At 47.2% G+C, this 24,305-nt stretch overlaps 1 protein-coding gene across 2 annotated transcripts in view; it reads left to right on the top strand.

The window, feature by feature from the left end:
* The first annotated feature begins 5,640 nt into the window (after positions 1-5,640).
* OSBP2 (oxysterol binding protein 2) overlaps positions 5,641-24,305 on the top strand; it is a 135,052-nt gene continuing 116,387 nt past the window's right edge. The window contains exon 1 of one of the 2 annotated variants that reach the window (XM_066260143.1): positions 5,641-6,301. In XM_066260143.1, coding sequence (XP_066116240.1) covers positions 5,658-6,301 — 644 coding nt within the window. In that variant the 5' untranslated portion in view covers positions 5,641-5,657. The remainder of the gene's footprint in view (positions 6,302-24,305) is intronic. The other variant, XM_066260144.1, reaches the window with a different exon arrangement.

Raw genomic sequence — 24,305 nt, 5'->3', positions numbered from 1 at the left:
GTCGTTCGACCCCCGCCGAGGTCGCGACCCACAGGTTGAGAACCGCTGCCCTAGATAGAGGTGCAACCCAGGCCCTTGACAGCTCCGCCAGGACAGATCCCACAGTGACCACAAGGGGTCAGCAGACGGTTGTGTGCTCTGCTAGGATCTGCTAGAAGGCACAGGCCTATCTGTGCATCCAGGGTCTGGGAGCAAGGCCCAGTCATTTAACTCCTGGAGAATACCCAAACCCAAGACGCTGGGATACATCCTGGCCCAACCCCTTGTTGAATCAGGAGGTGTTACTCCAGGTATATACTCAGAGCCTGGTCCAGCTGCTGACTTTGGAGTTCTGCAGGGCTGAGGGGGCAGAACCAGGCACAGGCCTTGGATTGAGATCTTCTACCTCTTCCTCCTCTCTGGACTTCAGCTCTCCCATCTGTAACTGGGGTGGATGCTAGTGGCTGATCTTTTCATTTCCTTCCAGTTCTCAGATCCCAAGATGTATGTGACACAGAGCTCTGTACACATAATGCTTCATAAGTATCTGCTGAGTGGATGTGACAGCCCCTGCTCTGAGCAAAGCCAGTAAACTCTTCTAGGCTTATACAAAATGATAATTCAGGGGGAGTTCTCCTTTACTAGTGTATCACTTGACAAGATGATTCCTGATGGAATTTCTGTAGCCAATCTGCTCACTGGGAACACTTGAAATGTTCTTTCATTGAATCACTGTCGTTCAAATACACATCCCCACTGGGTTGAGTTGCGTCTCTCAGTTGCTGGAAGTACTCCCACCCAGAAGCATTGTGTGAGGGTCTTCCTTAGGTCACCCTGTGGCTCCCTATCACCTTGCACCTCATTTAGCATGTGTTTACTGAGCTCCCCGCGTGGGCCAGGCTCTCTTGTAGCTGGAAATAATCTGTGAACAAACCTGATTCAACTCCCCTGCCCTCATGGAGCTCACATTTGAGCCCTCCCTAGGGGAAAACAATGAGATTTTTTTTTTTTTTTTTTGAAAACAATGAGATTTAAGACCCTGGCTGTTGGTAGCTGGTGCCTCCTTTGGACTCTACAAAGAGAATCTGTGCCACATTTGCCTTGTTCAACCTTTGGGCAACTGGAAATGCTACCCACAAGCCTTGAGGGCTTTATGTGTGTGTTCCCATCCCTAACTACTACAGTGAGGTTTTATTTGATGTGCACAGGCCCGGTGGACAGATGGCTCTGAATCTGAATCTCAGCTCTGCCTTTCAGGAGAAGTCATTGCACCCTCTCACAGCTTCAGCTTCTCATTTGAAAGCCAGGAATAATTGTAGTGCCTACCTCATAGGCTTGTTCTGAGAACTCTGTTCGCTAATGCTCGTCAGGAACTGGCATAAGGCCCGGCAGCTCGTGGAGGTAAATGTGAAATGGGCTGTGGTGGCAATTATAATTGTTGTGCTGTACTGTACTGGGAGTTGATGTGTAAACCTTAAGAAGTAGCCTGGTGCAGGAGAGTGAGCCCCAGGATAAGAGTCTCAGCTCTAAGACCCTGGGCAATATATACCTCCCATCTCTGGGCCTGGGTGCACTTTTCTGTTCCCTCATATTTCAGTTAATCCTTTAGGAGGAGGAAGCTGGTCTGAAATATATTTGTAGCCTGTTAGGGGTCTTGTAGCTGCCCCAAGTTAGTGAGAGCCTGTTGAGAACCTGGTCATGGAGCAATGGTCACTGGGGCCCCAACCAAGCCTTTCTCAGGTAGTTCTCGGAGGCTTTACAAGAATGAGATGGTCATGGGGGAAAATTGTTCTTTAGCTTTGTTCAAAGAGTAAACTGGGAGGGTCAGATCCTGTGAAACTAGCTTTTCAACCTTACTTCCCATAAGCCAGATATTGGGAATTCTTTCTCTTCTCCTTCAAAGATGCCTTTAAAAAAAAAATATTGCAATCTTTGATTCAAGTGTTTACCCTGCTAGAAATAAACCCTCCATCTCCACCTGAAGAAATTCAGCTCATACTCTTCAGGGCAAGGCTCCTAGTCCACCTTCATCACAGAGCTCATCCTGGGGTAAACTCTTTCTTCCTAGACTGGATCCACTTAATCCTTCCCATACCTTGTGCCATCATCATCCACTAACCTGTATTGGTTCTCATTGGCAGAGGCAGATTTAACGGCGGGCACCCTGGGCGCACGCCCTGGGCCCTGACTTCTGAAGGGCCCTGCAAAACCCCAACTTGAAAAAAAATTATTATTTTTTGTATTTTTCTGAAGTTGGAAACAAGGAGGCAGTCAGACAGACTCCCACATGCGCTCAACCGGGATCCACCCGGCATGCCCACCAGGGAGCGATGCTCTGCCCATCTGGGGCTTTGCTCTGTTGCAACCAGAGCCATTCTAGCGCCTGAGGCAGAGGCCATAGAGCCATCCTCAGTGCCCGGGCCACCTTTGCTCCAATGGAGCCCTGGCTGCGGGAGGGGAAGAGAGATACAGAGAGGAAGGAGAAGGGGAGGGGTGGAGAAGCAGATGGGCGCTTCTCCTGTGTGCCTTGGCCGGGAATTGAACCCGGGACTCCTGCACGCCAGGCCGACGCTCTACCACTGAGCCAACCGGCCAGGGCCTTAAAAAATTTTTTTAATGACACCAAGTTTGGTTTCATATGTGCAATTTTAACATTAATAGTACATAATATTTTTTATTTATTTAAAAATATGGTTAACCTGTATTTTTATTTTCCCTCTCTCTTTTTTTTTATTTTTTATTTTTCTAAAGCTAGAAACAGGGAGAGACAGTCAGACAGACTCCCGCATGCACCCGACCAGGATCCACCCGGCACGCCCACCAGGGGCAACGCTCTGCCCACCAGGGGGCGATGCTCTGCCCCTCCGGGGCGTCGCTCTGTTGCGACCAGAGCCACTCTAGCGCCTGGGGCAGAGGCCAAGGAGCCGTCCCCAGCGCCCGGGCCATCTTTTGCTCCAATAGAGCCTTGGCTGAGGGAGGGGAAGAGAGAGACAGAGAGGAAGGAGAGGGGGAGGGGTGGAGAAGCAGATGGGCACTTCTCCTGTGTGCCCTGGCCGGGAATCGAACCTGGGATTCCTGCACGCCAGACCGACGCTCTACCACTGAGCCAACCGGCCAGGGCCCCTCTCTCTCTCTCTTTTTTTTTTAATGTTTTTATTATTTATTTATTTATTTATTTTTAGAGAGGAGAGAGAGGGCGAGAGACAGAGAGGAGAGAGAGACAGAGGGAGGAGCTAGAAGCATCAACTCCCATATGTGCCTTGACCAGGCAAGCCCAGGGTTTCGAACCGGCGACCTCAGCATTTCCAGGTCGACGCTTTATCCACTGCGCCACCACAGGTCAGGCCCCTCTCTCTTTTTTTTAAGGGGCTCAATATTTTCTTCTGCGCCCAGGGCCTCAACCAACCTTAATCCACCTCTGCTCATTGGACTGGGAACTCCTGCTAAGCTGGGGCTGACAAGTCGGCAAAAAGGAGGCTTATACCCCTTTCTTTTTTTTTTCTTTTTTTTTTTTTTTTTACAGAGGCAGAGATAGACAGGGACAGACAAACAGGAACGGAGAGAGATGAAAAGCATCAATCATCAGTTTATCGTTGCGCATTGCAACTTCTTAGTTGTTCATTGATTGCTTTCTCACATGTGCCTTGACCGTGGGCCTTCAGCAGACCGAGTAACCCCCTGCTGGAGCCAGCGACCTTGGGTCCAAGCTGGTGAGCTCTTTGCTCAAGCCAGATGAGCCCGTGCTCAAGCTGGTGAGCTCGGGGTCTCGAACCTGGGTCCTTCCGCATCCCAGTCCGACGCTCTATCCACTGCGCCACCACCTGGTCAGGCTATACCCCTTTCTTTGTGAAATTTGCATCCTGTACCACCAACCATATTCTTTGGAGCTCCCATGTTATTTCTAAGGTGTTTTCTATTTTCTTTTTCCTTCTGTTGCTTTGTAGATTCTGCATACTCCATATGCCATCACTAAGGAATCACTCACTCCCCGGAAAGGTTTTTAAACAAAACTTATGATTTCTATCACGCTAACAATAGGGTAATGCTGAAGTTGTTCACTAACAGTCCTCTTAGGGCTGACAACAGGGATGTTGAGTTGGATCAATACCATGTTTTTATGCTACCGAATTTAAGCACTTTGGGGTCTGCAAGCCACAGCTCCCACCACTGCCTATAGTCCTAAAGCCAAGTGCATTCACCCTCTGGACCCTAAAGCTATGTGAGTTTGCAACTTCCCCAAGGTGTTAGGACATAGGTTCCTTTAAAATATTTAACTAGTTTCTAAAACTTTGAAAATGTAATAATACACATAACTATCAGAAAATTGAAGTATATATAGTACATATACAGAGCTCAAAGCAAACTGCAGGTAAGACCACCATTCAGGAGCAGCTGCCCCAGGAAGGGGGTCCAGAGTCACCATTAAAGGCGTCAGGGACTTCTGCTTAGGGAGTGCCTGTACCTCCTGTTTCTAGGATCTTCCAGTCTGTTCTGCTCCTGCAGTCACTTCTTGTGGGAGGCTGGTTACTGCACAGGTTGTCTTGTCAGGAGCAAGGATCAGGAATAAACACTGGAAAAGGGGAGGGTAAGACACGTGGAATGAGCAGAAGGGAGCCTGCCTGCCCAGAAGTCTAGAGCTGGAAAGGTCTGGATGGAAGCCCAATATCTAACCTTCGACTTGAATTTCTGATTATTTGTAGTAACCATTGAGTTTTCCCTTTAGGATAGATTCTTTAAAACCAGTGATGTTTAACCTTTCTAGGATCACAGATCCTTCAGGAATCCCATGAACATTATGGACCTTCTCCCTAGAAAAAATGCACAGACACGTAACTCCGAGACTATTGAAGAAGCATCACAGGCCACCAGCCAAGATTACCTAGGGATATCTCAGGAAGTCCAAGTTAAGAATCCGCTTTTAGACAAAAACTCTGTATTAGCTTATGGAGAGCCTGAATTATGTCGCCACTTGCAGTGCCCTGACATGCACCAGAGGCCAGCTGGCCCAGGAAGTAGAGGCGGCGGTGGCTTCGGGCCACTAAGTCTGGTCGCAGCGAGAAGGACCCACAAATAGGTAATGGCTGCCATTGGGGGTGGGGGCTACCGCCTCAGCTTTTAGCGTCATCTGGCCGGGCCCCTGTGTTTCGGGCGCATTTATTGGTTCCTGAACGTGCCACTGCTCCCCGCCGCCTACCCCTTGCCTCCACTTTCCTGCGTTTCGGAAGCGAACCCATCCAGGACAGAGCGCCGGCGCAGGGACCCGCGGGCAGAGGCCGCGCTGGCAGGCAGCGGGCTCCGCATTCATCATTGTTCCCCCAGCGCCTGGTACGGACTGGGGTGCAGGCAGGGATGATGGCCTGAAAAGCGCCGTGCCTTCCACATCGCCCGTCCACCACGCTCTCGCCCCACAGGTGGTTTCCGGGCGCCTTCCAATTGCCAGACCCTGAGCCGAGCGCTGGCAACGCCAGAGAGGGACTCCGGTCTAAGTGTCGCCAGCTGAACGCCGGGAGGATAACAACCAGCGCACGCAGCTGGCACAGGAGCACGGCACCGAGGAGGGACCCGCGCGCGTCCCCGCCTCGCGCCGCGAGCTCGTGAAGCCCCCGGCTCCGCCCCCGGCCTCCGCCTCCCACTGCCCCCTCCCCCCTGGCTCGGCGGCGCTCGGGTCGGCTGGCTCTATGGGGAAAGCGGCCGCTCTGTGCCGAGGCGGCGGCTGCGGCGGCCGCTCCCGCGGGCTTTCGTCGCTGTTCACGGTTGTTCCCTGCCTGTCGTGCCACACGGCGGCACCGAGCATGAGCGCTTCCACGTCCGGCTCCGGACCGGAGCCAAAGCCGAAGCCCCAGCCACTGCCCCAGCCCGAGCGGGAGGCGGTGTCAGAACGAGTGTCGGAGCCAGCTTCGGAACCAGTGCAGCCTGAGTCGGCGAAGACGTCTTCGCCAAGACCAGGATACAAACAAGAATCGGAACTGCTGCCGAGGTCGGCGCCCTGGCAGGAGTTTGACTCAAGTATAGGGTCAGGGCAATCCACCAAAGCTTCACCTGAACAGTCACCGGCGCTGGGGCCAGTAGCGGGGAACATGCCTTCTATCAGACCCGAGTCAGGATCGCAGCCAGTGCCCAAGCCCCCACCTCTTCTGCGACCAGGACCGATAAGGATGTCTTCTGGAGTTACAGTGTCAGGGGCTGGCACGAATTCCACCGGCCCAAAGGCCTTACTGCCTCTGGACAGCTTCAAGGGCTGGCTCCTCAAGTGGACCAACTACCTGAAGGGTTACCAGCGCCGCTGGTTCGTGCTCAGCAACGGCCTGCTGTCTTACTACAGGTAGGAAAGTGCCACGGTGGGGCATCTGCGTTTGGAGGGTGGTGATGCTGCGGTGATGGTGACAGAGGGCATCTGGGGTTGGAAGACACCACTACTAGCCCAGGGATATTTGGGAACATACCTGCAGAAGTAATACCTTCAGCCAACCTCCTAGGGCTGGGGGCCCTGACCTCTGGCAGGGAGCCCCCTGTGGACATGACCTCTGGCAAGCCAAGTAGGTTTAAAGTGTGAGCAGGGAGGTGAAGTGAGGGAGTGATCTGAGGCCTCGGGGCCCTTGTGGTCTTTTTTTTTTTTTTAATATTTTTTAAAATTATTTTTAATTTTATTTATTTTTATTTATTTTAGGGAGGAGAGAGAGAGAGAAGTGGGGAGGAGCAGGAAGCATCAACTCCCATATGTGCCTTGACAGGGCAAGCCCTGGGTTTCAAACCAGTGACCTCAGTGTTCCAGGGCAAGGCTTTATCCACTGCGCCACCACAGGTCAGGCCTCCTTCTGGTCTTGATAGTTGTGAGAACCAGGGCAGTTAGCCAGAGTCAGACCCCCCCCCCCCCCAAGTCCTGGATTTAGGAGCTTTCTGGTTCAGGAGCTAAAATCATTGTGTTAGGGATTGAGGTGGACAGTAACCTTGTTCAGTACTTGGGACCTATTTAAGGGTTCCCTCCTTAGTTGGTCACTCTATTTCCCACCTTTCCCAATGCCTGCTAGTTGCCAGGCCTTGGGCTGGACACAGCAGACTCACAGATGTAGGAGACACAGCTCCTGACCTTCAGGAGCCTGTCTTGGCATTCTGTGGAGATTCAGGAAGCATTCTGCTGTGACCTTCCTCGTTCCAGAAGCAGCTGGGATTCAGAACTGAAGTTCAGTGGTGGGATAGCTAACACTGTTTGCCCACCAAAATGGTTGAAAAGAGAAAGATACTAAAGGCTTTCTCCCTTGGTGTGTTACCTTTTTATGATTGGTTTAAACTCTGAGATCTCAGATCACTTTTTATATCATTGTTTCTCAAACCTGAGCAGGCATCAGATTTCCCTGACCAGCTTGTTGAAACACAGTCCTGGCCCTACCTCCTGAGTTTCTGATGTAGTGGATCTAGGAGGAGCCTGAGTTTTGGCATTTCTAACAAGTTCCCAGGTGATGCTGTTCCTGATGTAGCCTGAGAAGCACTGCTCCATTTTCATTGCAAACAAGAAGGCCCTGCCTTGCTATTTGCTCACTTCACTTGGGGAGTCACTGTCCCTTCAGGTCACCCACCATAGGATTATATGGTCTTTCCTAGCCTTTTTGGAACATGGCTAGATGATGGTTGAGTCTATGGTGCACTTGAGAATTTGGGAACTCCACTGAACTTAACTGATGGTTCCCAATCCAAAATGGGTATCATTGTCTTTAATTCCTGGCAGTGGAGAAAGCTGACATGTGTTTCTAATGTGCCCTTTTCATGTGGTGTATTGGTGCCCCTCGGCCCATCTGGCTGTACTAATATACCTCACACAGAGATTCTGATCCTGGCCTTTTGTATTCTGAAATCTGAGCCTGACCCAGATGTGTCCCACTTGTCCTTGAGTTCAGCATTTCTGAGTTATCTGTATTTTACCAGGTACTACTAACCTAGAGGAGTCAAAGTAATGTTTACAAGTACAGGGTCTCACAGTGGCAGGGAGTTTTAGTGGAAGTAAAACTTTACCTCATGCATTTTTGTTTGACTTTTATTGGAAGAGCAAAGATGCCCCATCTTTTCTTAAAATAACTTGTACAGGCAAACCTCGTTGTATTGTGATTTGCTTTATTGCACTTCTTGCGTTCTTTACAAATTGGAGGCAAGACCCCCACCAGCTAACAGATTATGACTTGCTTTATTGCGATATTGCCTTTACTGTAGTGGTGTGGAACCAAACCTGCAGTATCTCTGATGTGTGCCTGTACAGACAGTTGGCATTGCATGGTAATCTCAAATGCGCAGATTCTCTGTGTAACTAAGAAAAAGTCTTACTTTTTGTGATAAGGTTGTGGGGACAATGACTGGTTTGGGGGGAGGAAGCTGTGGGAACACGTTTCTTGTGTGTGCTTGCACAGATCATCTCTGTAGCTTTTAGTTTTGGACATTTGTAGGTTCTAAGGTGGGCAGAATTGTTGTTTGATTCACCTGAGAAGAATGATTATTTCTGATATTTGTACAGCCCTGTGCTCTCATTTAGTCCCACGTGAGGCCGGCCATGAAAATGTCCTCATTTCCATTTTATAAGAAGGAAACTAAGGCTGAGTGAAGAGGCTCACTCAGAGACACTCGGCTTCAGGCTGTGCCTAAATGCCACTGGAGATGAGTAAGTCTCTCTGTGCAGAAAAGACACTTGGACGCGGAGTCAGAATTCCCACTTCTTCCATAGGCTCCAGTTCTGCCTTCTGGAAAACACTTTGGTCGGCCCCTCCTCATGCCTCTTAGCACTCTAGATGTTTGACACCACTTTCCTGTCCTTGCTCCTGATCTGAATCCTGACTTCTAGACCAGGCATGGCCATCCTGCCTGCTGGGGTCAAGGACTGAGTGCCCTCCAGGCCTGTCGCTCATAATTGACAGCAGCAGGGTGCGTTGTCCAGGGCCTGTTCTGTGCCCTGCACCAGGCATATGTGTTATTTTTTTTCCCCCACTCTCCCTGAACCTCCAGCTCTCAGTAGCTCTCCAAGTGTGTGTGGCTGGAATAGAGGCAAGACTCAGGTGCTTGTGAGCTGAAAACAGTGAAAGAAGTTTTATTCGTGATCTTTCCTTAGGGGCCAGGTAGAGTCAAGTTTACCTGCTGGTGTGTGCTGTGGCTGGTAGAGAGGCATTTCTCTTACAGGCTGTCTTTCTGGAAAGACCACTTTAATATATTTTTTAAAACTAATGTGTTCAGAGAAAATGTGGGCACACATTTCCTGAGCTTCCTCCCCATCCTCCCACCTTCCCCCCTCCAGGATAACCACCATCCCAAATCCTAGTCATCATCTACTTTCTCTCTTTTTTATTTAGTGTTATCTCATCTACATGCAATTAAGAAAAAACATTTTTCATTTCAATCTTTAACTATAAAAGGTATTTTACAGCATGATTTTGGGGGACTTATTTTGACTGCTTTATAACAGTCCAGAATGGGAGTGTAGCACTCTTTATCCATGCATATTTCTCTTGATGGATGACTATGAAATGTTGAAATGTGGCTTGGGCAAATTGCTGGGATATAGACAGTGTGAATGTTCGCCTTGGGTAATGCTACACTGTTTTCTTAAGTACTTGTAGCACTTTAGACTCCCACCTGTAATTAATAAGAGATTTTGTGGATCTGTAGCCTTTGTAAAACTTGATATTGTCAGCATTGACTTTGCAAATCAAATGGATATACTGTACTGTGGCATATCACAGTCCTGACCTGCATTTCAGCCTGCATTATTTTTATCTTAATAGAAAATCACTGGGAGTTTGGATTAGGCTTTCTACCTATACTGTGTGGCTTCCTCGGGTACTTCTGCCAATTTTGCTTGGAAAGCTCATTTCATCACTTAAACTTATTCTAAGGGAGACAGTACATAATGTTAAAAAGTTGGGCTTGGTAACATTTATAATATCAGGAATAAAAAGGCTTTTTGTAAATATTGTCACATATAGAAAGAATTTCTGGGAGATAAGAGTAATTGTTAGCAGGTTTTTACTTCTTCCCAACAATGTGGTAGGAACATAAATAAATACAGGAGATCAGTTTCTTATTCCATGCTTGGCATTCTTAATCACATCTCTGTTTGGATACCAATAAAGAAAATACGGTTTTGTGCTCAGTCTCCCTTCCCTTCCCTTCCCTTCCCTTCCCTTCCCTTCCCTTCCCTTCCCTTCCCTTCCCTTCCCTTCCCTTCCCTCCCCTCCCCTCCCCTCCCCTCCCTTCCTTTCCCCTTCCCTTCCCCTCCCTTCCCCTTTCCCTTCCCCTTCCCCTTCCCTTTCTCCTTCCTTTTCCCTTTCCCTTCTCCTTCCTTTCTCCCTTCCTTCCTTCCTCCCTTCCTCTCTCCCTCTCCCTCTCCCTTCCCTTCCCTTCCCTTCCCTTCCCTTCCCTTCCCTTCCCCTTCCTCTTCCCTTCCCTTTCCCCTCCCCCTTCCCCTTCCCTTTCCCCTTTCCCTTTCCTCCCTCCCTCCCTTCTTTTTTGGTAGTTCCCATTTTAAAATATTCATCCCCAGTATTTATCTCATAGGGAACTTGTAATTACATAAAATTAGAGAAAAAATAATAAACGATGTGGAATTTTAAAAGGGATTTGCTTTAGCAAGTCCTTATGGAAAGAGTGTGCCAAACATAAGTTTTATCCATATTAATAACAAAACTGATTCGGTTAAGCAAAATTCTGTTTTGTTGTATAGCAGTTGCCTATTTGATAACATTATGCATGACATTTGTTTACCAGGAAGTGATTTCAAACAGAAACATTTGTTTTAATTAATGTATTGTTCAAAAGGATCTATGGTAGGAATGGCTAAGCCAGTTATCAAGGAAGGCCTCAAAGGAATTAGTCTGGGTCTATAAGAAAGAAGGCTGAAGTCAAGTGAAAGGAACTTTTGGAAGTCCTCTGGCTAAGGAAGACCACTGAACATTTGGCGAACTGGACCCTTTTTGGGGTATTGGCCAGGTAATGGAGATGGCACTCCAAGACATCTTTGCCTCTAGGATGGTTCATTCCTCCAGTGAGGCCAATTCTCAAGGGTAAACTCTCATGGAGATTGGGTGCCAGGAAATAGTGTTTTTTTAAAAAAATTTATTTTATTTTATTTTTCTTTTCTTTTCTTTTCCTTTTTTACAGGAACAGAGAGAGTCAGAGAGAGGGATAGACAGATAGAAACAGAGAGAGATGAGAAACATCAATCATCAGTTTTTCCTTGCGACACCTTAGTTGTTCATTGATTGCTTTCTCATATGTGCCTTGACCACGGGCCTTCAGCAGTCCGAGTAACCCCTTGCTTGAGCCAGCGACCTTGGGTCCAACCAAGCTGGTAAGCTTTTTGCTCAAACCAGATGAGCCCGCGCTCAAGCTGGCGACCTCGGGGTCTCCAACCTGGGTCTTTCCGCATCCCAGTCTGATGCTCTATCCACTGCGCCACTGCCTGGTCAGGCGGAAATAGTGTTTTCAATATCAGTGATCTTTGACGGATAGAGATGGAAAGTGTTCCTGAAAATGTGAAGTTGGCAGTGCAAGTCTGCAGGTTAAGCCATTGGGGTCTCCACCCTAGATAGTGGCCTTATTAGATTGGATTCAGCTTTAATTTGAAATATTGATCAGTGTTGTATACGATGAGACCATTAGGAGGCTGAAATGAGTGCAGAGGTTGATAATATATGAATTTGTTTGAAGTATATTTTGTTAGAATATAATAACACAAAGGTGTTGCTAGTGAGTAGACTAGCAGCATATTTTGGAGGAGCACAATGCACAACAATGTTCTTAGCAAGGGCTAGTGACACAAATTATAATTTCCCCACAAAACCTGTTCCTCCTCCTAACTTCTCTCTATGAACAGCTGAAAACCTGAGTCAGGCTTGCTGCCTCCTCCCTCCCTCCTCCCACATTGGATGGAATTGCCACTCCCTGCCTGTCTCTCTCCTCTGGTCCCTTCCCTCCATTCCTGGTGCCACATCGTGGTTCAGGTCTGCCTTCTGTTTAACTGGTGTCCCAGCTTCCAGCGTCTGCCCTGGACAGTGCATCTTCCCTCTGGTGCCAGCTCCCCATCAGTGACCCTAGAGTTGCCTCGTCTTCTCCAGGATACTCTTTCAATAGTTCCATGCCCTGTGTTCACAGTTCCCTGGCTTGGACTTCTCCCATTTGAAATACCCACAGTGGCCCCCAACTGATCCAGGGACCTCTGTGTGTTTACAGGGAGTGTTGGGGCATCTCTGCAGACAGCTTTGTGTCAAAGGGACACTATGGTCAAGTTCAACGGCATCTTTGTATTCTACATGGAGCCTAGCAGGTGCTTTGCCACTAGTAGCCCTCAGTGGCTTGGTTAGTCTGAATGAATGAGTGAGTGAATTATAAGCATGGCCTGTGATTCTATGGGATTTCAGAAAGCCAAATATGGTAGTACAACTTTGATTTTTCTTCATTTATTTTCAATTTTCAAAACTTGTTTGCTACCTGACCTGTGGCGGTGCAGTGGATAAAGTGCTGACCTGGAACACTGAGCTTGCCCGTTTGAAACCCTGAGCTTGCCTGGTCTAGGCACGTGTGGGACTTGATGCTCCCTGCAACCCCCTTCCTCTCTCCTCTCTCTCTGAAAAACGAATAAATAAAATATAAAAAAATAATTAAACAAACAAAAAAATCTTGTTTGCTGAAATAAGATGGGGAAGATGAAATGGAGATTGCTGACTGAAAACAGGAGTGTCAGAAAAGTGATGTCAATCATGGGTAAGGGCTGACCCTCACTGCGGCTCAAGGAGAGTGAGTGCTCACACTTGGCTTTGAGTGGCAGAGTGGCTTAGCTTCCAGTTTCCATCAGAGGAAGCACATGCCAGTCTCGCAGGGTGGGGTGTCTAACACATCACACACAGGGTCTGCTGCTCTATGTGCCGAGGGCCTTCTCCATGGAGCTTTCTGGCCATGTAGTTGGCCCTTTGCTTCAGAGTTACTTTTCTGATCTATACCTTCCCCAAGGCTTTTGATGGCTCAGTTTTTGCATACGACTGGGGTACACTCACCAAATGGACCTTCTTCACCTGCAGGTACTCTTGTGACTTTGGTAAAATGTCTGGTATGAGTTTTCTAGCTGCTACTGACCCTTGCACCTTCTTTAGAGAGGGTCTATTAATCCAAGATTGGGGCCCATTGAGCAGTCTGGAACATGTGACAGTGAGAATATACCAGCTTTGGTTGAATCGTTTATTGAGGGCCAACAAGGCACTGTGGGAGACAGATATACATGCCATCATCAAACCACTGCATGGAGAGGAGGATGAAGAGGAGGTGGGAAGGGGAGGGGGAGTGTGAGGGGGAGGAAGAGGGGACGGGAAGTCTGCATCCATCCTAGCCATTTAGTAAGAGGCCAGCAGGTTCAGGCAAATCGCTGAAGTGCTGTGGGGAGCTCCCAAGGAGCTGGGTATTCAAGCATGCGGCTCTCATGCCTCCTGTAGTATTCTTGGATGTAGTTGGCAAACTATGTCAATAAGGAGAGACAGACCTGTGAAAAGGTCTTCTTAAATGAAGATCAATATCTGCTTATTTCAAGGGGGATATGGAGGAAATGGGCCTATTTCCTGGATAACTACATGATACTAACATGTAGGGGGGAGATGGCAGGAAACACTCTGAAGCAAATTGAAATTGGCAGCTTGGTGTGTGGTGAATCACATACCAGGTGTCGCCACACAGAGATGTGGCTTTAATCACACACACACACACACACACACACACACACACACGGCAAACTGTCAGTAAGTTTTGGGTCCTGCTGGGTGCTGTATGTTTATTCCTTTTAAGTGTGACTCTTTCCTGCGTCTGTATCCATTTTTAAGAGTTCTCAGAGTTCTGATCACTTAGCTTCACTCTTCTTGACACCTCATCACATGCTCAGCCACAGCCCTGTGCTTTTAATACCGATTTAACAGTCTTGACTCGCACCATTTGATCTGCATTGCTGGGCCATTGCCTAAAGAAGAGGGCAGATGGCATTGCTGAGTTTGCATAGGGAACTGCCAAATAGTGATGTCCTTAGAAGCAGCAGTAGGTGCTGTCTTCCTAAAATCCAGTGTATGGCTTCTCTGGGCTCACCACTCTGCCCTTCCCAGTCAGGCCCCCCTCCTCATTTCCCCTATCTTTCTTCTTCCCCTTTCTTGATCCTTCTTCTGTCCAACTCACCTCATTCTCCCTCTGCAAACCACACACCTTTCAATCTCTCTCCAGATCTCCGCATCTGCAATCCCCTCATACAGGGGATTCTCATTGTTGCAGACATCCTACCAGGGTAGTTTTAATTCCAGGTCGTCTCCGCATGGACCTGCCTGGATTCCCCTGCAATGACTGGGCTGGTGGAACGATCCTTCCTCTGACCCTCTTGTGTGTGCTATGTCATTTGGACATGCACCGCTGTTAGCTGGGAAGTCTGCCCTTGCTCTTGGTTCTCCACCTGTTATCTTAATTCAGGACTCGCCTCTCTTCAGGACTGGCTGTGTGTGTGACCATGCAGGAGGAGTGCTCGCTCTGGAGGGTTCACGAGAAGCTAGTTTTGTTCCTATTGGGAATCACACTCTGGCTAAACACTCAAACAATTGGCAGGATCGGCTGCCCAGGTGCACTAGGTTGATCAGTTATCTATTGCTGCGTAACTTGGAGGCTTGAAACCACACTGATTTTATTATTGCTCACTGTTTCTGCTGGTTGGGAATTCAGAAAGGGGTTGGCTGTGGCCCTCTCATGGGGCTGCAGTCAGATGGTGTTTGGGATAGAATGACAGGGGCCGGACCATCTAGAGGCTGACCCAGCATCTCTCTTTCTCCTCCCTGTGCTCTGTCCACGTGGGCTCCTCCCTGTGTTCTGTCCACGTGGGCTGGTTTGGGCTTCAAACAGCCAGACTGACCTGATGGCTGGCTTTCCTCAGAGTGAGCATCTCAAGAGAATAAGGTGGACGTGCATGGGCCAGAATTGATTCAGAGACCACAATTTCAGCAGTAGTGTTTTTAATCACTGGATCAAGAATTGAGCTAAAAATATTTCTAGTAATTTTTACCCCTGAATCAACAATCAACATGGGACGTATTGAGCCCAGGAATTAGGTCGACAGTTGTCTTGATTTTTTAGGTCTTTTGGTTGCATGTAGCAGAAACCTTCTAGACTCTCAGTAGTTGGCAAACTCATTAGTCAACAGAGCCAAATATCAACAGTACAATAATTGAAATTTCTTTTGAGAGTCAATTTTTTTTTTTTTTTTTTTTTTTACAGAGACAGAGAGAGGGTCAGAGAGAGGGATAGATAGGGACAGACAGACAGGAACAGAGAGAGATGAGAAGCATCAATCAGCCCTGGCCGGTTGGCTCAGCGGTAGAGCATCGGCCTAGCATGCGGAGGACCCGGGTTCGATTCCTGGCCAGGGCACACAGGAGAAGCGCCCATTTGCTTCTCCACCCCTCCGCCACGCTTTCCTCTCTGTCTCTCTCTTCCCCTCCCGCAGCCAAGGCTCCATTGGAGCAAAGATGGCCCGGGCGCTGGGGATGGCTCTGTGGCCTCTGCCCCAGGCGCTAGAGTGGCTCTGGTCGCAACATGGCGACGCCCAGGATGGGCAGAGCATCGCCCCCTGGTGGGCAGAGCGTCGCCCCTGGTGGGCGTGCTGGGTGGATCCCGGTCGGGCGCATGCGGGAGTCTGTCTGACTGTCTCTCCCTGTTTCCAGCTTCAGAAAAATTTTAAAAAAAAAAGAAGCATCAATCATTAGTTTTTCGTTGCGACACCTTAGTTGTTTGTTGATTGCTTTCTCATATGTGCCTTGACCGTGGGGCTACAGCAGACTGAGTAACCCCTCGCCTGAGCCAGCGACCTTGGGTCCAAGCTGGTGAGTTTTGCTCAGAGCAGATGAGCCTGCACTCAAGCTGGCGACCTTGAGGGTCTCAAACCTGGGTCCTCCGCATCCCAGTTCGACGCTCTATCCACTGTGTCACCACCTGGTCAGGTGAGAGCCAAATTTTTAAAACTTAACCTATATAAGTAGGTACATTCCTTATCGCGGTAGTGCCCGCACATGGTATTTTGTGGAAGAGCCACACTCAAGGGGCCAAAGAGCCGCATGTGGCTCACGAGCCACAGTTTGCTGACCAAGGTAGAGCAATCAGAGCAGGAAGGGTGAAAGGCTTTCTCAAGAGACTACAGAATAGTTTTCTAAAGCTTTCCCAGCTATTTGCACACTTTCTTCATTTTGTTTGTTTGTTTTTTTGTATGTTTCTGAAGTTGGAAACCAGGAGGCAGTCAGACAGACTCCCACATGTGCCTGACCAGGATCCACCCGGCGTGCCCACCAGGGGGCGATGCTCTGCCCATCTGGGGCATTGCTCTGTTGCAACCTGGGCCATTCTAGCGCCTGAGGCAGAGGCCGTGGAGCCATCCTCAGCGCCCGGGCCAACTTTGCTCCAATGGAGCCTTGGCTGAGGGAGGAGAAGAGAGAGAAAGAGAAAGAGAGAGATGAAGGAGAGGGGGAGGGGTGAAGAAGCAGATGGGCGCTTCTCCTGTGTGCCCTGGCCAGGAATTGAACCCTGGACTCCTGCACTCCAGGCCGACGCTCTACCACTGAGCCAACCGGCCAGGGCCCACTTTCTTCATTTTGAATGTCAGCTCTTCTTCTTCTTTTCCTCTCTGTAGTCCTGTAGTTCAGAATTTTTGTTTTTCTTCTTGGGCCATGTGGCAGAAGGTGACTGCAGCCCACAGCACCCTGGCTCGAGCCTGCGCAAGAGAGCTATCACCCCATGAGGGCCCGGACCTCATCTGTTTTATTCACTGATCTGAACCCAGCGTCTGGCCTGCCATGTTGACTGAACAAAAGAATGAACATGCCAAATAGGGATGATGGTTCTTTTTAACACAGGCTTTGCTCTGGGAATCTGCTGCTACTTGTGCTGTGAGGCCTTTGGTTTTGCAGCTGCTGTCATGCTCTGACAGGAATTGAGCCGCCATTTCTGCTTCAGTTGAGGCTTGATTGAGTCACTTTTATGTAAGATTATTTCATCTAATGTTAATATCAATGCCTACAATACTAGAGGCCATGAAGAGAAAGAGTAGAATTCCTGAATGAATCACGGGTCTTGCCAACCAATCTGTAAATGCATAATCTATGCATTTAAATTTGTAATCAGCCTTGGTATGTTCAATTTTGACTCAAGTGTTTCCTTAATTAACCTCTAATTCATGGCATTTCTGTCTTCTGCTTGCCTTAGGAACTGACTTTCTTTTTCAGAATCTCCTTTTCTTAGTATAGTATTTTTGAAGGGTATGTTTTAGTGCTGCTGGGTTTTTAAGTTAACAGCTCCCTTGTGAAAGGAAGAATCAAGGTTGCTAGAACATGCTGTAGATTGTGGCTGCAGCTCTAGAGGTTGTATGATGATTTAAAAAAAAAAATCTGTTCAAGTCTCTTGAGTTGTTCTGTGCGGGAGAATTTGGATTTACAGGCCTACGGCTGTGCTCTAAATAGACTCAACCCTGTGGCCTAGGGGCCTGTCATCCTTCCTTCTTTACTCCGAGGCAGCCTCATTCCTGTGCCTGGCTCACTGGGCCTCAAGAAACCCCTTTGTCACCAAAGTCACTCAGCACTGCTATTGGCTGTTGGCTATACACAAGGTAGAATTCAAAACAGCTGGGATCTTAAATGGATTTTATTTTTTATTATGGAAATTTTCAAACACATAAAAGTAGAGATGTTGGTATAATGAATCCTGTGTCCACATCACCCAGTGTCAGCAAGTCCCACCTTAGGGTCAGTCTGTGGCCTCTCTAGTCTCACTTAATTTGGAGCAAATCTCAGATATCTTTAATTTTAATAACTAAGCTAAAAATAATAATTTTAACAATGACCTAAGTATTTTAGTATATATCTCTTTAGTTATGAAGGTTTTTAAAAAACAATCAAAATGGCATAATTGTCTCTAAAAATTAATAATTCCTTAATATTATTAAATATGCAGTCTGTTGATACTAAAATTTTCCCATTGATCAAAAAAATTGTTTTTTATAGTTTCTAGATATCAGGATCCATTTAAGGTCCATTCATTGTAATTGTTGCTGTTTTTCCTCAGATTTTAAAAAATAAACCTTTTGTTTATTTAAAAAGATTTCAAGTTGAGAGGAGGGTTACAAGAATAGTACAAAGAGCTCCTATGTGTCCTTCAGATCTGCCAGTTGTTAACATGCTATATCTACCTTATCCTCTCTATGCATTGCCTGTTTCACAAGCCCCTGTGAGGATCAAAGAGTCATGTTTGTGACAGACTCTTATACAAAGTGAAGTATTTATTACCTAGATGTAAATTGTATTGACAAGTATACTGTGGTTAAATATTACTGTTGATCATTTTCCATTGGTGTAAAAAATGTAGCAACATGAACTTCAGTAACTGGAGGATGGCTCCAAAGTCCTTTTTTTAAATTTTTATGTTTAAAATTACATTAGAAAAATCCTTCCTGTAGAATTTATAGTGGCATTTACTTAACATTTCTCAAGGGAAATGTTAAGTGGCAAAGAATGAGGCCAGAAGCTAAATAAAATGGTGTCAGGTCTCATAGTGACAGTCTCATCTCCAGAGCAAACACCGCACAGTAGATGCCTCTGTTGGACAGGCCAATTCTGATGTTGAGCATTTTCTGAATGGTACTGCCATCCAACCAGCTTTGATGACTTTTGAGAGTACAGATAAAACCTGGGGGACAAGTCCATGCAGACTAGTGGTAAGAGGCAGGGTTGAGGGTGGTTGCGTGGGCCTGGCTCTAGTAGTCTGGTCCCCTCTGGGACCTCCAGTGAGCTGTCCACATCTCCTAGCATCAGCCTCTGCATCTGGCACAGGGAGGTAACCTTCCTACCTTTCTTAGCACATCTTAAATGGTTAATCCATGTGAGATACCTCTAAGGTAAGCCACCAGGATGTAGTAGTTAGAATGAATGAACTAAGCATCATGACTTTAGACCCAGAAGGATCCTAACAGCATCCCTGTGGCCTGAGATGTAGAAGAACTGAAAACTGCTGCTTCTCCTGCCTGTGTCTTTTGTACAACCTTCTTCACTGCCCTCCCTGCCTTCTGACATCCCTTCTGCAGCCACTGCCTATGTGTGCCAGGAGGTTAGTCAAGAACAACAGAAAACCAGCTCTGGATATTTTAAGCAAACAATGTATGACTGGAAGGCTCATCAGGAGCTCACAGGCTCCCTGAAAAAGCAGGTGAACAGAGCTCTTACAGGAGAGGTAAGAACAAGGCAGGCTGGGAAGTCAGACCCATGACTCAAGTCATGTCACAGAACCACTCTGGAGGAGACGCTGCTACCCAGGCACTTGATGTTGATGTCACCAGGCACTACTACCTCTGCTGCCCGTGAGAACCAGTCATTGCTGCTGCCACCATGGCCAGGAAAGAATTCTCCCCATCCCTGATCTTTTAAATATAAACTTTTAACAAAGTACAATATGCATAGAGAAAAGTAGGCAAGTAAGTGTGCAGCTCAGGGAGTATTCACAAAGTGAACATACTGAATAACCATCACCCCTATTGGAGAAATAAAACATGACCAGCCCCCCACGAGCTCCTTTTAGTTGCTGTTCCCTCAAGGGTAACTGCTGTCTTTTCACCCAGGGCTTAGTTTTGTCTGTTGTTGTACTTCTATAAGTGGAACCACACAATACATTCTGTTTGTGTCTGGCTTCTGCTCAACATTGTATTTGAGAGGTTCTTCCAGGTTGTTTGTTATATGTAGTTCTAATACGTTTATTCTCATTGCTTGTATAATAGCCCGCCATTTGGAAACCACCAAATGGATAAACCACCATTTGTTGGTTGTGTTCAGTTAGTAGCTTTTGTCTTTCCACGTTTCTGGATTCAAATTTGCTGCCCTGTCAATTTTTCTTTTCTTCTTCTTCTTTTTTTCCCCATCCACATTTTTGTGAAGGTTGTCTAGAAAACAGAGCCTAAGGCAATGTTTGCTTGGAGAGGCAATCCCAAGGTGGTGAGGCAGAAACAGAAACTAAGCAACGAAAGATAAGTGACAAGGCAGCACAGTGCATCACCTCACTGGATGTCACTTCAGAGAGCTGGAGAGAGACACAGAGTACAGGTCTGGTGCATGAACTTCTCTAGAAGGTATACTCTGAGCAGTCAGTCCATAGAGGGAAGAAGGGAGAGGGAGTTTACCTGCCCCATTCACTTCCATCTCCCATTTCTCACTGTGACATTATATGCAAGCCCAGTAGTAGAGTGACAGCTGGGCGAGGATGAGGCGCCAACTGAGAGAGAAGGAGGCAGTTGAGGGAAGCTGAGAAAGCACACAAGGTCTGTGTCCAGTACTCCCCACACCTTGCTATACTCAGGTCCGCTCGTGCCCTCCCATGGTACCAGTTCTCCTACTGCGGTGTGGGGACCTGCACTCTCCTGAGAAGACAAAAACAGAGTCCCCTTCCTGGTGTCCCGCTGGGGTTGCCTGGAGAACTGAAACAAGAAGGTTGTGAAACAAGCTCATTCTTTGCTGCTGTGTCCTAACACTGTCACTGATAATTCATTATCATCCTTCTTCACCACCTAGTCTAGATCCTCTTCACTCTGTCTTAGCACTTTGGCTGGTCTATGAAGTTTTTACCCTGAGGTGTCTGAGTTGCCTGTTGCCTTGTCCATTAACAAGCATTACCAGACATGGATGTTTTAAGGGAGGACCCAACTCATCTCATAGGCTCTATTCAGACATTCTTCTCTTATCCCCATTCACAGGCAGAAACTACTGACCGAGCCAAAAACATAAGGCTAGTGTGTTCCAAAAGAAAAGTTACTTAAAAAATGCCTGGGTGCAGGTGGGCTGAGACCAGCAAAGGGTGTCAGCCCCGAGGGAAGGATGGGACATGGGGGGAGAGTGGGTAGAGGTGGGTGGGGGGGTGTCATATGGATTTGTCAAAGGGCCTTGGACAAAGGCAGCTGCAAGATAACTTCTTCCTTTTGTGGTTGGAAGTGGCGCCACATTTCCTCAAAATTGTCTGCTCCCTGATCCAGTTGTCCCCGTCAGCATCCAGCTACAAGGAAGGTCTGAGCCAGATTCCTGAGTAGGCAAGGCCTTTTTCCTCCTTCAGGCTTGCATTGTTCTTAAGAAAGATGGTGGCTGAGTAGTCATTTTATCTATCACCCATATGTAGTAGTCATTTTATCTATCACCCACTAACTAACTCTTTGTGACAATTAGTATCAGTGACCCCAACAGTATGGTGACTCCTTCCTTTCTTTCTTCTTTCTTTCTTTCTTTCTTTCTTTCTTTCTTTCTTTCTTTCTTTCTTTCTTTCTTTCTTTCTTTCTTTCTTTTATGTGTGACAGAGACAGAGAGAAGGACAGAGAGAGGGATAGATAGGGACAGACAGACAGGAAGGGAGAGAGATGAGAAGCATCAGTTTTCTGTTGTGGTTCCTCAGTTGTTCATTGATTGCTTTCTCATATGTGCCTTGGTGGGAGTTTGAGGGGGGGCTACAGCAAAGCAAATGACCCCTTGCTCAAGCCAGCAACCTTTGGGCTCAAGCCAGCAACCATGGGGTCATGTCTGTGATCCCATGCTCAAGGCATCAACCCTGTGCTCAAGCTTGTGAGCCCATCCTCAAGTCAGCGATGTTGGGGTTTCAAACCTGGGTCCTCTGCATCCCAGTCCAATGCTCTACCCACTGTGCCACTGCCTGGTTAGGCTAGTGACTCCTTTCTTGACCTGTTTGTCACTGGTATGAGGAGTCAAACATGACCAGGTGGTAGAGAACTTTTGGTTCAGTGGGAAGCCTTATTGTGTCACATTCTCCCCTCACCCTGGATTCTAGAACCACTAACCCAGCTGAGGCTGAGTGTATGGGAATGGGAAGCACAAACTCTGTGAGGGGTTACTCTGTGTGACAGTGAGCAAGGGCACTCTTGGCCTCATCTGCTGCAGTTATACGAGATACAGCAATAAGGATGTTGTCAGTTAAAGGCACATACTGCATACTGGAGGACAGAAGCTCAAGCCCATGAGATATGGCCTCCATCAATGCCTCAGCTAAGTCTTCAGTAGGCCATTTCATTGTTCTGTTGGACTCGCTGCTGCTTAGCGATGGCAAGGTTCATCGTGAGACCAGTCAGGAGTCACTGGTGCATCTCTTTGGCTGAAATGGCTGACTTGGTCTGAAGGTCTGTTGTATGGGAGTCCAGGCCAATGACTAAAGATTCAGGCCAGTGTTATAGCCTTGTCTCTTGTAAGGACATTGGCCATCAGAACTGCTGAGAATTTTGGGGTTGAGAGTGGTTGTGACTCATGTAGAAAGATATTAGCTATGTCAACCAGGTGTAAAGTAATGCCTCAGATCTTCTCTCCTTAAAAAATGGCAGAAGAAAAAAAATGGCAGAAGAGAGCAGCATGGCGGCATGAGAGGTCCTCCAGGTCTCCAGGTCTCCAGGTCTCTTCTTTTGAAGTTACAAGTAGGACAGCCTATAATTCAACAAGGGAATCCTTGCTCAGCACACAAACACATCTCAGCGATCCTTGCATTGAAGCATCTGAAGCATTCATGGTGGCCAAGACATGTACAACGCAAGTGTCCTTTGATATATGATTGGTTAAAGAAAATGTGCATGTGTACAATGGAATACTACTCACCCGTAAGAAAAGAATAAAAGATGCCATTTGTGCAACATGGATGGGTCTTGAGAATATCATGCTAAATGAAGTAAATCAGATGAAAAAAACAACCATATAATTTCACTCCTTAGGTTTGATATAAAGCAGAAAACAACAAATGAACAAACAAAAAAATTATAGAGACAGACAATAGTATGGCAGTTATCAAAGGGGAAGGGAGTTGGGGGGGGCGTAGAAGAGCTCTGATGTAACAGGGAGGCCCTAGGGTACCTAGGGTGGCTTGTCTTGTGGTAGTGAGGGCACTGAAGCTGCCCAGGGCTCAATGAAAATAGATGGTTCTGAGCTGTGCACCTCCAAAGGCCCCATAGGAAGAGGAGTTGCCACTGCAGCTTACAGTGAGTCGTGAGTGGGGCTTGAACTTTTCTACCATCTGAGATTTGCGGTGGCTCTGGAAGGTAGATGCTCATTGTGTTTCCTCAGCCATAGCTCACAATGGGGGACACAGAACCTTTTACATGCAATATGGGCAGGTGCACCACTCCGAAATAACCTCAAGTTTAAGATATGTCCCTGAATTTTAGATCTTTTTAGGACTGAGTTGGGAGCCATTAAAAAAATTTTTTTAACTCAATCAATAGGACAAAATATATCACTTTGACTACTGGTGGAAAATGGATTGACTACAAAACATCTAGAAGAAAGAAAAAAGAGCAGAGCTAAATTCTAAGACAAGCAAGTGCATTGAACATTGATCATTTTAAGAGGGCTTTAAGCCAAAATTCACATCTGCCTCTATATAAAATTCTTCCAAATAACACAGAAAAACAAAACTGAAAAATTGAGCTCTTAAAGTCCTTAAATGAAAAGTAATTCTAATTACAATAAGTTCAAGTTAAATTTAGATTTGGATACTAAAGATTATCTGCTATATTTTCATTTTCTGAAATTCTTTTGTTACTTTTTCATGTGTACCTGTTCTTGTTTCATTTTACCTATTTTTGTTTCACAAGTTATTGTTTAGTGGATGTTATTCTTCTTTAAGAATCCTAAGTGTGCTTACATTCATTCTTTTCTGTATTGTTCTGATAGTTCTGTTCTGTCTAAAGTGATTCATTCTCTGAGGATTGACTGTGTTTTGCTTCAGGGATTTTTTTTTTTTTTTTTTTTTTGGTATTTTTCTGAAGCTGGAAACGGGGAGAGACAGTCAGACAGACTCCCGCATGCGCCCGACCGGGATCCACCCGGCACGCCCACCAGGGGGCGACGCTCTGCCCACCAGGGGGCGATGCTCTGCCCCTCCAGGGCGTCGCTATGCTGCAACCAGAGCCACTCTAGCGCCTGGGGCAGAGGCCAAGGAGCCATCCCCAGTGCCCAGCCATCTTTGCTCCAATGGAACCTTGGCTGCGGGAGGGGAAGAGAGAGACAGAGAGGAAGGAGGGGGGGGTGGAGAAGCAAATGGCTCTTCTCCTATGTGCCCTGGCCGGGAATCGAACCCGGGTCCCCCCGCACACCAGGCCGACGCCATTGCTTCAGGGATTTTGAATTTTGCTTTCCAGGCTTGTCTTGACTGGGAGATTTGGCCCCCCCCCCCAGCCTCACCCAGCACTTTACTCTTCTAAGTCCAGTGGTTTTTATAGCGCCCTTGGAGAGCCCACTCCAGAATGAGGCTTTATGATGGAGGCTTGTGGCTTC

Source organism: Saccopteryx bilineata, chromosome 2, assembly GCF_036850765.1.
Source record: "Saccopteryx bilineata isolate mSacBil1 chromosome 2, mSacBil1_pri_phased_curated, whole genome shotgun sequence".
Taxonomy (NCBI): domain Eukaryota; kingdom Metazoa; phylum Chordata; class Mammalia; order Chiroptera; family Emballonuridae; genus Saccopteryx; species Saccopteryx bilineata.
Note: the sequence above shows the minus strand (reverse complement) of the source record. Positions and strands in the feature narration are given on the sequence as shown.